The sequence below is a fragment of the Ptychodera flava genome, chromosome 13 (assembly GCF_041260155.1).
Source record: "Ptychodera flava strain L36383 chromosome 13, AS_Pfla_20210202, whole genome shotgun sequence".
Taxonomy (NCBI): Eukaryota; Metazoa; Hemichordata; class Enteropneusta; family Ptychoderidae; genus Ptychodera; species Ptychodera flava.
The window spans coordinates 28,617,651-28,633,256 of NC_091940.1; the positions used below are offsets into that span (position 1 = coordinate 28,617,651).

Sequence of the window (15,606 nt, forward strand, 5' to 3'; positions counted from 1 at the left end):
ACACCCACTCGAATTGCTTTACAGTTTCTTTGAAGCAGTTTCATCAATGCCATCCCGAATACGGCTGTGAAATAAAGTCAATTAATGCGTTTAGCGATGTTTGAACAAGCGGCATCTGCTAAAACTTCGTGCACATCTTAGTTGAAATTCGACCAATTAAATATTTTTTGGACTGTGCTGACTTTTGATTTCCATACAATTTGTTATGTAATGCACCGTAGTGGAGAGTAAGTTTTAGGGAGCGTTCAGTTATTATGACTGGGGGTAAGCCAGCAAAGTCTACCTGCGCATCAGTCAAAATAAGTAACCCCCCCTACCCCTTGCATAAAAAATTGATGACCCCATCCTTTTAAGGTGACAAAAATTTCACGACCACCTCCCTAATTGCTTGAGTAAAGCTTCACACACAAACACTTCTGGAGGGGTATAGAATCCAGATTCTCTGATATTTTCAAATGACCCCCTTACAAACTCACAAGGTGTTAATGTTCAAATTTCCCCTACTGACTTGCTATAATTATATAAATTACCCATCAAAGGGATTTGTCAGAAAGTACATGTGGATCGCAATATTATAGCGCAAGCATGTTTGTACAAAATCTTGATATTTGGATTTTATTGATAATTCACTGTACATGATAGTCTATGAGAAAACTACATAATACTTTTTCAATACAAAACTAGCATTTATGTATCTGAATTATGCATACTGAATGAATGAGTGACCATGCAAATATTCGACCCCGGTTTTAGACAAGATGAACGAAACCATCTCGAAAATAAATTAATGGTCATGACCATTAATTCATTTTCGCCATGGTTTCATTAATCATGTCTAAAACCGGGGTCGGATATATTAATGGTCACCCATTCATTTAGTATCTTTCGACCTGTCAAACAATATAAGTAGTATTTCGCATCAAACAAAATTCATGAAAAATGGCCGACTTTGTCCCTTTAATAAACATTTGATAATTGAATTTCACAAAAATGTACTTAATTGAAATAGGGTTGTTACAACTAGTATGTGTATAAAAAGATTGACTTTAGAATTTCACCAAAAGTGTACATCCACTTTACATGGGAGTCTATGAAAAAATTGTGAATACTTGTTTTTCCAATGAAAAATTTGCTATACTTGTGCATATACAAGCGTTTGATAATTAATATAAGTGTACTTGATTAGAATATGATGATTAAAGGTGCATATTATGTGTACAACAAATCTGATTTTGGAAATAAATTTACTGAAAATGTTTATCCACTATACATGGAAGTCTATGAGGAAACTATGAATAATTGTTCCCTATACAACACAAGCTAAATCTGTGTATTCATAGATGTTTGATAATTCATTTTAATGTACTTATTAGACTAGGGTGGATGCAAGTAGATTTGTAGACTAGGGTGGTAAAAATAGATGTGTGCGCCAGAAATTCGATTTTAGAATTTCACCGAAATGTAGTTTCACTGTACATGGTAGTCAACGAGGAAACTATGAATATTTTTTTCAATACAAAATTAGCTAAATCTGTGTATTTATAGACATTTGATAATTCATTTTCAAGTACTTGATTAGACTAGGGTGATTACAAATGGATGTGTACGCAAGAAATTGGATTTTAGAATTTCACTGAAATGTATTCACTATACATGGTAGTCTATGATGAAACTATGAATAATTTTTTCCAATAAAAAGCTAGCTAAATCTGTGTATTTATAAACGTTTGATAACTCATTTTAAAGTACCTAGTTAGACTAGGATGGTTACAAGTTGATGTGTGGGCAAGGAGTCGGGTTTTGGAAGTTCACCGAAATGTTGATTCACTATACATTGGAGTCTTTGATAAAACTATGAATAGTTTTTCACAATGCTAAACTAACAGAGTGTACTTTTATAGGTGTTTGACAATTGATACATATGTACTTGATTCAAATAGGGTATTTGAAAGTTCAAATGTTGACAACAATAATGATATTGGAATTTCACCGAAAAGTATAATTCCACTTTTCATAATAGTAGTCTACAGGTAATTGTTAAATGTTTTCGCTGGCAGAACTTGCTATATCTCTAATATATAAGTAATAGGAATCATGCCAATCTAGCTGCACAACAATTGCAGGTTCAAGTCCCGCTAAATCCGGGCCCCAAAATGGCGCAGTCTTAGTATCGTTATTGTTTTCCCTTTTCCAAACCTCAATATTATTTTGGCACTGGAATGAGACATAATCTACTGGGATACACGTCTCGTTTGGCTTCACCTCAGACGGTCAACTCGACCTCGTTCCAAACACATATTCCGTAAATTAACTTATCACATTGCAGCCGAACTAATTTCAGAGGGCGGTACTTATTCGAAAGCGACCAGAGTTAAAGCAGGCATATAAGCTTGACAAAGCATACCCGAAGTCACAAAAATAGGAATAACTAAAATGTGTAAAATATAAAAGTGCCAAACGAGTTCGTGCTAGAATGTCAAAGGGCAACAAGGTCTTCTGATCTAAGGATATGTTAGTCGGGTCGGAAGGTAGGGTTCCCATGCACCCCATGGATGTATTTTTTTAACCTACATTTTTGTAATCCTTAGGGTCTATATTTAATGAATTTTGATGTTCCCAAAATCAAATCGTGTCCCATGGGTTTCATTTGGCGCCATCTTTGCCTCCATCTTGGCCGCCATCTTGGATTTCAACAATGGGGTAGGGGTCACGTATCTACCGCTCGACGGAAACAGAAGCAATAAAACACTATAAACGTTACATTTTTAGAAAGCCAAGATCATGGCCTTTTCATTGATATATAACTTAACAGGGATTAATTAATATTCGAACGTCGATTAGACTTTATAACGGCCATTGGCCGTAAATCGTAAAATTTGCTAAATTTCACACCCAATAATTAAGTTCCCTTTCCTCCAAACATTTTTCATAAGGTATTTATATTTTTTGGAAGAACTCAGTGCAATAAACAAGAAAAACAAGATTAAAAGTATGTGTCTTGAGATTTAGTGGGTGCATGAGCTTGTTTTCTTATTACGCGGTATGTCACATATCCGTGTGTAACATAAGGGGTAGGGGTAATGTTTCCCTTTCTGTTTCGAATCATGAATGATGAAACCATAAAAATGTTACATTTTTTGAAAGTGCTGCATCAGACCTTTCTAAAAATATATAGATTTATGGGGAAAAATTGCATGTTTAAAAGTTACAAAGCTTAAACCTTTCGGTTTGTGTCGATTTTAAGTGATTTTTTAAGAACGAAATTGCAACATATGGGGTAGGGGTAATGTTTCCCTTTCTGCCTCGAGCCATGAATTACGAAACCATATAAATGTTACACTGTTTCAAAGCTCTGAAATTGGCCTTCCCAAACATGTATAGTTTTATTGGGAAAAGCCCATATTTTAAAGTTACAAAGCTTATGCCTTTCAGTTTGTGTCAATTTTAAGTGATTTTTTAAGGACGAAATTACAACATATGGGGTAGGGGTAATGTTTCCCTTTCTGCCTCGAGCAATGAATTATGAAACCATATAAATGTTATACTGTTTAAAAGCTCTGAAATTGGCCCTTCCAAACATATATAGATTTATTGGGAAAAGTCCATATTTGAAAGTTACAAAGCTTAAACCTTTCAGTTTGTGTCAATTTTAAGTCATTTTTTAAACAAAATTATAATATAAGGGGTAGGGGTAATGTTTCCCGTTCTGCCTTGAACCATGAATTATGAAACCATATAAACGTTATACCGTTTGAAAGTTCTGAAATTGGCCTTTCCAAACATGTATAGTTTTATTGGGAAAAGTCCATATTTTAAAGTTACAAAGCTTATGCCTTTCAGTTTGTGTCAATTCTAAGTGATTTTTTAAACAAAATTATAATATAAGGGGTAGGGGTAATGTTTCCCGTTCTGCCTTGAACCATGAATTATGAAACCATATAAATGTTATACTGTTTGAAAGCTCTGAAATGGGCCTTTCCAAACATATATAGCTTTATTGGGGAATATTGCATATTTGAAAGTTACAAAGCTTAAGCCTTTCAGTTTGTGTCAATTTTAAGTGATTTTTTGAACAAAATTATAATATAAGGGGTAGGGGTAATGTTTCCCGTTCTGCCTTGAACCATGAATTATGAAACCATATAAATGTTATACTGTTTGAAAGCTCTGAAACGGGCCCTTCCAAACATCTATAGTTTTATTGGGGAAAATTGCATATTTGAAAGTTACAAAGCTTAAGCCGTGCAGTTTGTGTCAATTTTAAGTGATTTTTTGAACAATATGCACAAAACAGTTAGTCCGTTGGCCAGGTATCGAAATCATCCCCTCTAAGGCATTTTACCTACTATCATATTCTGTTAGCTAGTATTCTCAGCTGTCATAATCTGCTTATTTTCCATTTAACTGATGGTGTGTGAGAGTGTAACGACTTGTTTGTGAAGGGCTGTCACGCCCTCAGTAGTAAAATAGGAATGCGTTAGGGGTAACATATTTACCGCTAGTCGGAAACAAAAACAAAAAGTACCATAAACAATACATTCTTAGAAAGCCCAGATATAAGCTTTTTTACTTTTATGATAATTATTCGACTTTAGATGGCGCCAATATTCCGTATGTACATGGCGGTCAGCAGCTGAATCATTCACATAACGAACGTTGATATGGCCTGAAACTTCGGTAAATTCATTCAAGCAAACTCTTGTTTGATTAAGTTGATAGTTTTCCTTTCTTGTTTATTTCGAGTATTTGCCATGGCATGACTGAAACGAACCTTGAAACGAAGGCTGTACGTATCTATATTAGTCCGAGCCTGAGCGTGATCTGAGAGCAAACAGATCCGCAGATAATGCGAACGATCGCAACCGTTACCAACAGACTCATTATGCAGAGCCATGCCCCAAAACGCCCAACCAAACTTGGCACTAATCATGATCCCAGTCCATTTCGAGCCGGGCTTTAAGGGAAGTGCGGTGGCCTTTGAAAGACCCTTTGGTTTGGTTTTGTACCGTAGTATAGGAAGAAAACCCGACCTGTCGTCGTTGCTATGAATGTTTGTGTTGTTTTAGCCTCTTTTTTTGCCTATTTGAAGAATCGTCTTTGCAGCCTTCCATCCTGCGTTCTGTGAAGCGAGTGTCTTCGATTGCTCTCTTAAGTTTGTGATGTACAACTGTCTTGAGTCCCGGTGCTTTATTGGGTGTAGAGGTAAATAGTTAGAGATCAGGGTGATAAATTGGTTGCCGCAGTGTCTTTCCAGGTGTTGCCACTTTTGAAGGAATTCAACTCTCGGTATTTTGCCTGGTAAGTATTCTTTAAGGTGTACCTGTAGGCTACGTGGTACTGAATAGGGGCCACTTAGGTTTCAACACATTCGATACTCTTGGCTTTCGCTTATACCCGTTGTATGAGTAACTGGGATCGGAAATGAGAAAGGCTCAATTAATATCCATCTTTGCTAATATTAATTCTCGTTTGGCTTACAGATGGCCACCTCTACTCGTTTCGGTGAAAATATGACTTTCAATTGGACAAAACATTGAGTATGACTTTCTTCTGTGTGTTATTTAGGCCTATGAAAAATATGAAAATTGCATACATATTGTTGTCAAATATCTCAAATCTTAGATTGTAAGAGATAGGCTTAGGCTTCCCTGTATCATATAATTAGTTAAATGGGAATTTATTGGAGTAGATTACAGTAATCGAACAGAATGGTTGACACTATAGAAAGACTTATCTCGGATTGCGGGGACCTAACTATAAAAGAACAGCACAGAATACTTGCCGGATGTATTGACTGTTCATTTATAGTACAGGCTAGTACAACATGGAATGTAAACACACAAATCAAAGAAGTGGCAAATTTTCTCAACTTTTAACAAAGTTTATATTCTATCATTACTATCAGGATTAGGATTTTCCCAATCTATAAATAAGCTATTACTTGATTACACCTTGATTCAGCATGACTAACATTTTGCATTTACCACGCAACCAGCCATGCCCGTCCCTGGGATCGCGAACAATGCCTTTAACGAAGCTTTTGAACGCTTTTTTTGAATTGTGTAAGAATGTCCTCTCTGTGGAGTATAATGTGTGAAGCCGTTGTCTAGCTCGCTTGACTCTGATGATTATGTTGACTTCTTTTTTCTCAGCTGCTGGTGGCTGATCTAACTCGAAAGTTAGATCAATCTAGTCTCTCTGATTCTATCATGCTGGTGGGAATGGTATCTTCAAGCATTGACCCTAAAACGTCCCTTTGTAGGGTCTTTGCTTCAAAGACGTCAGGGTCTAACATTGGTTAAATGTCATCCATGATAAGAAACTAATGATAGATTCACTCACAAGGCATTTTAAACATTGAGGTGTCAATGGGAATATAAGCCTTTTTAGTCATTTTCTGAGGTTTGTCTAGCTTTCTTATTGCTTGGTGTAGAGAGTGTTTGTTCGCCTTCTGTTTACTATTTAGTTGCGTAATTTGAATGCGTTCTGTGACATTTGGCTTTTCGGGTTTTAGTTCCGGAATTATTTTGCTATTGAATTTTAGTACCCAGTCAAAAATGTAATCCTCATTGGGAGTATATAGTGTTCTGCGTTGTAAAATAATTTCGAAAAATTGGTTATGATCTCTTGTTTTCTGGTAAGGAAGGTAAAGTGTTGTCGATCCATCTTATCTTATTATGGAGAAGCTATATTGTGGATTAATGGTGATTGGTTTTCAGCGATAAAAGATTCTCTCGTGTTCCCGTGTGGTATTAAAAGTAACACTATTAATAGTGAGCTCTGATTTGCCCAGACGGTCACGTGACTGTGCATGTATTTACGATATACCGTAAAGTTGGCCATTCCCATCTCCAAAGTGGGTTTCTTTCACATTGTTTGTATTTTCATCACAAGTTTCAATATACTGATATAATATAGCGATAAACAACCCCTATAAGTTGGGTACACCACTCGAGCTCTGTTTTGACCATTTCACTCCTTATACACACGACTGAAGTTCGTGCGTATATGTTGTTTACCGGTCGAAACGCGTGTGGTATCCTTTCAAAGTGGTGCTTTATTGCTTATATATCTCTAGCGATACAATTAAAGAAAAGGGATTGATTGTTGCTGCTGTCATATCAACTTTGCATGACGACTATGACATCCAATTAAGTGTTTGTGGGTTTGGAATATATAATTTTTGACATATTATAGCTGTTAACTTTCTTTCCCTAATTTGAGTTATTGAAATAAGTAAAACGTCTTTTATTAACCACCATTTTAGCTTTTTAGTGCTATTTAATGCCTATAGAGTATTTTTCTATGTTCCTTTTAACAAGTAAATGTCAGTAAAGTAAAACAAACTTTTGAGTTTAGGCATTGTCACTGCATAATTTTTGAGTGTACCCCATCAAGCCATATCTTGTTGGAAAAACAACTGCGTCAGTGTTTAAGAGATATGATATTTATGTGGCTTCCTTATTCGCTGCGCTTGGTAGGAGAGGAAACATTACCCATACCCCTATCCCTAATGTTAAATGTATATTATAGAGGGATGTACGGCATACCATATATTAGGTAAACAATCGACGCACCCCATAAGTCTCAAGAAGATACACTCTTTTAATGTTTTTACTTCTCTATTGCATAAAGTTCTTCCAAATGATATATAAATACCTTGTAAAAATTGTTTGGAGGAACATGAACTTAATTATTGGGTTTGAAATCAAGCAAATTTTACAATTTACATTTCATGTCCGATATAAAATCTAATCGATGTTTGAATATCGATTTATCCCCATTTAGTTGTATACCAATGGTAAGGGGATTATCTGGGCTTTCTAAGAATGTATTGCTTATGGTATTTTTTGTTTTTGTTTCCGACTAGCGGTAAATATGTTACCCCTAACCCATTCCTATTTTACTACTGAGGGCGTGACAGCCCTTCACAAACAAGTCGTTACACTCTCACACACCATCAGTTAAATGGAAAATAAGCAGATTATGACAGCTGAGAATACTAGCTAACAGAAAATCATAGTGGGTAAAATGCCTTAGAGAGGATGATTTCGATACCTGGCCAACGGACTAACTGTTTTGTGCATATTGTTCAAAAAATCACTTAAAATTGACACGAACTGCACGGCGTAAGCTTTGTAACTTTCACAAATGCAACTTTCCCCAATGAAACTATACATGTTTGGAAAGGCCCGTTTCAGAGCTTTCAAACAGTATAACATTTATATGGTTTCATAATTCATGGTTCAAGGCAGAACGGGAACATCAAAATTCATTAAATATAGACTCTAAGGATTACAAAAATGTAGGTTAACAAAATACATCCATGGGGTGCATGGGAACCCTACCTTCCGACTAGACTATAAGGATATGTTTCTCAGGCCCTTGCGGGCTGTGTACGTGCGGCGAATAAAAACGGTTCACCCTTAATAATGTCTAGTCTGGTTATCACTGTAAAGGTCACTTTGGGAGTCGACCCTCATGTTGTACACAACTTAAAGCACATTTAGTTTTTTTTAACAAAAGATAGAGTGTTTATTGGAGAACAATTACAGGTATCTTTGGATGTTGTAATGTTAATCACAATCTAGTCATGGACATTACGTCATATAAGCTTGACAAAGCATACCCGAAGTCACAAAAATAGGAATAACTAAAATGTGTAAAATATAAAACTGCCAAACGAGTTCGTGCTAGAATGTCAAAGGGCAACAAGGTCTACTGATCTTAGGATATGTTTCTCAGGCCCTTGCGGGCTGTGTACGTGCGGCAAAAGATAGCATTTATTGGAGAACAATTACAGGTATCTTTGGATGTTGTAATGTTAATCACAATCTAGTCATGGACGTTACGTCATATAAGCTTGACAGAGCATACCCGAAGTCACAAAATAGGAATAACTAAAATGTGTAAAATATAAAACTGCCAAACGAGTTCGTGCTAGAATGTCAAAGGGCAACAAGGTCTACTGATCTTAGAATATGTTTCTCAGGCCCTTGCGGGCTGTGTACGTGCGGCAAAAGATAGTATTTATTGGAGAACAATTACAGGTATCTTTGGATGTTGTAATGTTAATCACAATCTAGTCATGGACGTTACGTCCATGGTCAAATCTACCAACAAACTTTGTGCTGAGGTTTCGTCTCATTGAAAATCTAAAACACATCTAATACACAATTAAATCTCTCTGACAGTTCTTATAAAAAAGAAATACTCATTGGTTCATTAAAAAAAATAGTTGTCAGAGAAAATACCTAATTAGTTGCCAGAACGTTTCGTCACAAACGCTTACTTTCTGAACGAACGGTGGAAATTTACACACTGGGATTATTAGGTAATGGCTGAATCGTAAACGGGTTATTTGACTTGCAGAGGCATTGCCAAAACGGTAACAAACTAGGTCATCATCCATTTGAAGAATTACTCGAACATGTTAGTGATTTTGGTTCAATAGACAAAAATATATCATAAACGCACTTACCCGAGACACGATATTGTTGACCCTAGTTCTAAGAGCAAGGTTTTAACAGTCAGTCATGAGATTTTCGCCTTCTTCATGGAGAGCAACAGAGCGTACTCATGTGGTATTGTACTTTCTGTCAATAAGCCTTGTGCCCTTTGAATGTAACGATAACCTTTGTGCCACTACGTGGGCTCATTTAAGAGCTTTTGGAGTGAATAAACTCTGCACTATCTTACTTTGTGAAAATCGCAAACATTTCCCCATACATTTAACACAATGATGGCCGCCATTTCAAATGTCAAATATCGGTAAATTTAATTTGTATCTATGGTGCAAACATTTTCCCGGTGAATGATTTTAAAAGATAAAAGTTTAAGTTCCATTTAGGAAAGTTTTGGCAAATGTATATTATCTTTCACTTTCGAGGTGCATCTACCTTAATGAATTAACATTTATGATACCTAAGACAACAATTTTAGGATCGCCAATAGCAAATGCACAGCACGTTGTTTGAAATAATCCAGTAAATTCCCTATGAACAGCATTCCATTTCCAAGAGTAGTCGTAGAAATGATGTCCTGACAACTGCTAGGATAATCAATACATAACACCTAAAGCTCGGTCACCATTAGGCGTGAGAATGAAACACTTTAAACGAGATAATTGTCGCAATGATCTCGTGCGAGAAGCAAACCTATTTGACCTATTTCTAAATACTGATACGGGATCTCATTGGCCTTTACTCGAAAAGAACATTACAGCGAGGTCATTTGATGGTCAACATCTCTGTAGTGGAACTTTAAACACAAACATCGCCACCACACGTACCTTCTTGTGAATTACATATCATTGTTGGGATTATTTTTCACAAAAAATACATGGGCTTAATATGGCAACCTCGGCCTACAGCTTCTAGCACATCTATTCTTGGGATTTGCCAGGTCATCAATTATGATACATGTATAAATTTGTTGATTGATCATGCTGAAAACCTTAAATTTTTTTCTTTTAATAATAATAATAATAATAATAATAATAATAATAATAATAATAATAATAATTTTATTAGCTCTATGTCCCCAAAAATACATTGCTATGAAACACATGCCAATTTCAAAAGCCAAAACATGCAAAAACACGTGCTAAGGTTTGCACATTGATAAAAAATACAGAAAGACGCACTCAGGAATAAAAAAAACCGAAAGTCATAAAACAGACTAATTAAACTTTGTAAACTTAATAAGTTTGGTGACTTTGGCTAGACTTGAAATTTCGGGGAGATTCCCGCTGTTTAAAAAGCTTCTCAAACTTTAAAGTGTTTTGCTTTTTACAATAATAACTCTTCAGGCATTGTTTTCTTTTCCTTTAAGGCTGAGCACAAAAGAACATAATGCATTTCGTCACCTGTTTCGCCACTATTACAAAGAGAACCTAAATTACGAGTGGCATCATTTTTGTAACGATATGATGTAGGGAGGTTATGATTGCCATCATGCCATCAAAATGATACAAGAAGTTTGCGGTATTTCCCTTTCAAAGAGGTGATGACCCTTAGAAGGGCCATTTATAGTTTGATTGGAATTTAAAGCACTCAGTTTGTTCATCTTATTCTGTACAATGCCTGGCTTAGTCTCAGTATCCTTGGAATGTCCAATACAAAACTAGATAAATCTGTGTATTTATGTACTCTTGATTATTAATATAAATGTACTTACTTCGGGTGGTTACAAGTGGATGTGTGCGCAAGAAATTCGATTTTGGAATTTCACTATACATGGTAGTCTACTAGAGAACTATGAACAATTTTTTTCCTACATAAAACATAAAATTAACAATACCTGTGCATTTATAGATGTTTAATAATGTATTAACGTTTTGCCACCTGTTCCATACGTTTTTGTATCTTTTCTTTCATCAGTTTTAACTGTTCAAAATGTTTATTGTAGGATACCACTGCATCTTCTCTGCTTGTGAAGCTTGTCGATAGTTTGTATGTATTTAAAAGAATCAAAGTATTTCCTCGATGATTTCCTATTGAGGAAGTATCACATGGACAATCGAACGTTTGGCCATGAAATAAGCTTCTGTTAAAAGTAACCCTCCCCCTAAGATAGGTTAACCAGATGTGAACTGAATGTGCTCACGTGGTTTACAACAGGTTCATTAAATAGTTGTACGCTTCACAGATCAATCAGATATCAGTCTTTTCATTATATGTAGCAGGTTTCATCAACTTTCACACAATACTCTCGAAGTTAAATCATTAGTTACAAAACTTCATTTTATATGCAAATGAACTGTTTATTAACTTGACACTGTTCAATACCATGGGAAAATTAAAGATCTATCAGATCAACATCTGTAGCCCATATTATCAAATTTAATGCTATAATTTCGGAGTAATATCACTATTTAAAAGTTCATTAAATATGCAATTGAACCCTTAATTAACATGACACTGCTCAGTGCTTCATGCGAAAGTTAGATATTTATCAGATGAATATCTGTAGCAGGTTTCACCTAATTTGGTGCAGTTATTTTGGAGTTACATGACTAATTACAAAACTTCAAAAATATGCAAATGAGCTATTTATTACTTGAACTGCCCAATGTGTCTCAGTTCAATTATATGTTTATCAGATCAATGTCTGTAGCATATTTCGTATAATTTCAGAGTTACATCACTAGGAAATATGCGAATGAACCCTTAATTAACATCACACTACTAAATGCTTTACAACAGAGTCAGATATCTGTCGGATCAGTATCTGCAGCAAATTTCATCAAATATCATGCAGATATTTCAGAGTTATACGGCTAATTACATAACTTCATAAAATATGCGCCATGTAAATGACTATTTATTAACTTTACACTGTTTAGTGCTTCATGCGACAATAAGATGTTTATCAGATCAATATCTTTGGGAGGTTTCATCAAATTTGGTGCCATATTTCAAGGTTTTATCACGAATCACAAAGTTCATGAAATATGCAAATGAACCCTCAATTAACTTCACACTCCCAAATGCTTCTCAACACAGTGAGATATTTGTCTGATCAGTATCTGCAGCAAATTTCATCAAATTTGGTGCAGTAATTTAAGAGTTATATCACTAATTACAAAAGTTCATTTAATATGTAAATGAGCATAAAATTGACATGACACTCACGGTATCATCGTAATGTTCTGAGATTGTCATCAACGAAAAGTTTCATGAAATTTTGAGCTGTATTTCTTGAAATATGTCGACACTCTCATTACAGTCTCCATAGGAAACCATTATATGAAAAATAAGGATATTTCATGAGTTCCTTAATATGCAAGCCACACTAACCAAAATCTAATCACTTCTTGCCATAAGCGTATGGTACCTGTCTACCAAATCCGACCTGAATCTGTTCAGGCGTTTTTGAGTCATCGTGTAAACAGCCAGACACACACACGGACATGGACAGATAGACAGACATCGCTATGACAATAGCTCACGTGTGTGAACTCATGAACTAATAAAAATGACCCTCCTCTGGACAGTTTTCTAAAAATTGGCCCTTCGCCCAATGCCCCTGGCCCACCCCCACCTGCAATTACTGAAGGCTCCCTTATCGTCTGTTTCCAGAAACCGCGACATTTTGTTATATTTTGGCACTAAAGGTGACATAGTGGACCTTGACACACGTCCAGTCTGGCTTCACTTCAGGCTGTCAATGCGACCTCGTTCCCAACACTTAATCCGTAAAGTAACTTATCACATTGCAACTTAATAAATCTCAGACGAACAGTGCTTTTTTGAAAGCGAACAGAGTTTAGGCAGGCATGTAGGCTAGACAAAGCATACCCGAAGTCACAGATATGCGAATAAGAATAACTCAAGTATGAAAAACACAACCTGCTGAATGCGTTCATGCAAAAATGTCAAAGGAAAACGGTGTCTTTGATCTCAGGATGTTTCTCAGACCTGTGCGAGCTGTGTACGTGCGACGAATAAAAAACGGTTCACACTTAATCAAGGCTAGTCTGGTTTGTCATTGGCAAGTCACCTTGGGAGTCGACACTCCTATTGTACACAACTTATAACACGTTTAGCTGTTTACAAAAATACAGAGTGTTTATTGAAGAGCAAATGCCGGGTATTCTTGCATGCTGTCACGTCAATCACAATCTCTAGTCAACACGATTGGAACTAATTTGGGAAAATTGGATGAGAGTAATTATTACGAAAATGTAACGAAATCGAAAATTTTACATATGAAATTTTACAAAATGATAGAATAGTGTAAAATTTGAAATATTGTTCTCATCGAACAAAACAACGAAAACACAACGATTATTGCATACCTCTTTCATCGGATTCATTTTCATGAAAAAAATTCATTTTGTCTAAAATGTACTAAAGAAACGAGACAAAATGCTTAAAATTTCTCTAATTGACGAATTTTGAGTCAGGGCACTTTTGAAATGCCCCCGACGTTTTCGTGAATTTAAGGCTTCATAAACATTAGATTGAGTCAGGGCACATTTTAAATGACCCTGACTGACTTAACTGTAAATCAATCGAAAAACTTCATTTTGTTCGAGGAAAAGTGACAAACTGAGATTATTACTAGTGTTTCAGAAGAAACTACAGACAAACTCACATATTTTCATTCAAATACGAATATTGTTCAAATGTTTTGAACAATATTGCATTAGATACTATCATGCACTGATTCTTACTCATAAGATTTCAACAGCATCGTAAATTTTGAATAAATTTTTAAAGATGGTAAGCAAATATGGTGTAATATTAGACAAATTTCTAAAATTCTTGAGAAATTGCGCCAATCCAATTATCCCAATTTAGTTCCAATCGTGTTAGTCATGGACGTTAAATCCATGGTCAAGTCTACCAGCAGAGTTTGTGCTAAGGTTTCCTTTCATGGACAACCTAAAGTATATCTAAATACACCACTATAATAACCGGTCTGACGTTTCTTATAAACCATAAATGCTCATTGATTCATTTTAAGAGTAGATATCTGAGAATATAAGGTTATTACGAAAATACCGCAAACCTTACATTCCTTACTGTAGCATCAAATTGTCAGTTGAGTGGTGACCATTTTCGTGCAATGTCAACAATTTTTCTTCCGATTTTATCGCGCCAGTGTGGAACGCTATACTCGGACGCGCTTCTGCAAGTTTTTCATTGTGTGCACTACACATGTACGTACAGAGCGCGCACGAGACATGTTCTGGCACTCGTCTAATGGGTCCCTTGAAACCGTTCAACAGTGTACGCGCAGATACAGCAGCAGGGGATGAGGCGCCTGGAAACCGTTCGTGTTACGGAACGGGCGTTCCGTGCGGCTTTTTTAGCGCACGCAAAATTATATTGTTCTCGATGGTAGATGTATAATAATATAGCTTATTAGATGCCAAGACGTTTCGTCACCAACGCTTATACTTTCTGAACGAAAACGGTAGAAATTGACACCCTATACTTTGCAATGGCTGAATCGTAAAAGGGTCAGAAACAGAACACTACCAAGTAGGTCACAAATCAGGTCATCATCCATTTGAAGAATCACTCGAACACGTTAGTGAGTTTGGTTCAATAAACCAAAATATACCATAAACGCACTTACCAGAGACACAATAATATGTAGTTGACTGTAGTTCTAAGAGCAAGGTTTTAACAGTCAGTCATGAGATTTTCGCTTTCTTCATGGGGAGCAACAGAGCGTACGTTGTATTGTACTTGCTTCCTAAAAAACCTATCGCCCTCTATATGTAACGATAACCTTCGCGCCACTTGTGTGGGGTCATTTTAAAACTTTTGGAGTGAATACACTTTGCACTACCTTCTTTTTGTGAAAATCGTATAACTTTTTTCCCCCATAGATTTAACACATGGATGGCGGCCATTTCGAAAGTCAAACATCGAAAAATATAAATCATATCTATCTTGCAAACATTTGCTTGGTGGATGATTTTGATAGAGAATAGCTTAAAGTTACATTTAGGACAGTTTCAGAAATTGTTTAAATTTTTCACTTTCGAGGTGCTTACTACCTTGATCATATAAAGTTTATGATGGCTAAGACAACCCCTGTGACCCTTTCCTGAATACACATCTTGTTTGAGCTACACCATGGGGACAC

The 15,606-nt window shown here is 35.9% G+C and overlaps 1 protein-coding gene across 3 annotated transcripts in view; it reads right to left on the reverse strand.

The window, feature by feature from the left end:
- The window catches only part of LOC139148059 (uncharacterized), a 22,216-nt gene extending 6,997 nt beyond the window's left edge, over positions 1–15,219 (reverse strand). Inside the window, exons 1-2 of one of the 3 annotated variants that reach the window (XM_070719333.1) lie at positions 15,091–15,219; positions 1–64 (exon numbers count right to left, since the gene is read on the reverse strand). The exon at positions 1–64 is cut by the window's left edge and continues 107 nt beyond it. In XM_070719333.1, coding sequence (XP_070575434.1) covers positions 1–53 — 53 coding nt within the window. In that variant the 5' untranslated portion in view covers positions 54–64; positions 15,091–15,219. Of the gene's footprint in view, positions 65–9,481; positions 10,379–14,522; positions 15,054–15,090 lie in introns of those variants that run through there. The other 2 variants (XM_070719331.1, XM_070719332.1) reach the window with 2 other exon arrangements.
- Positions 15,220–15,606: the final 387 nt, after the last annotated feature.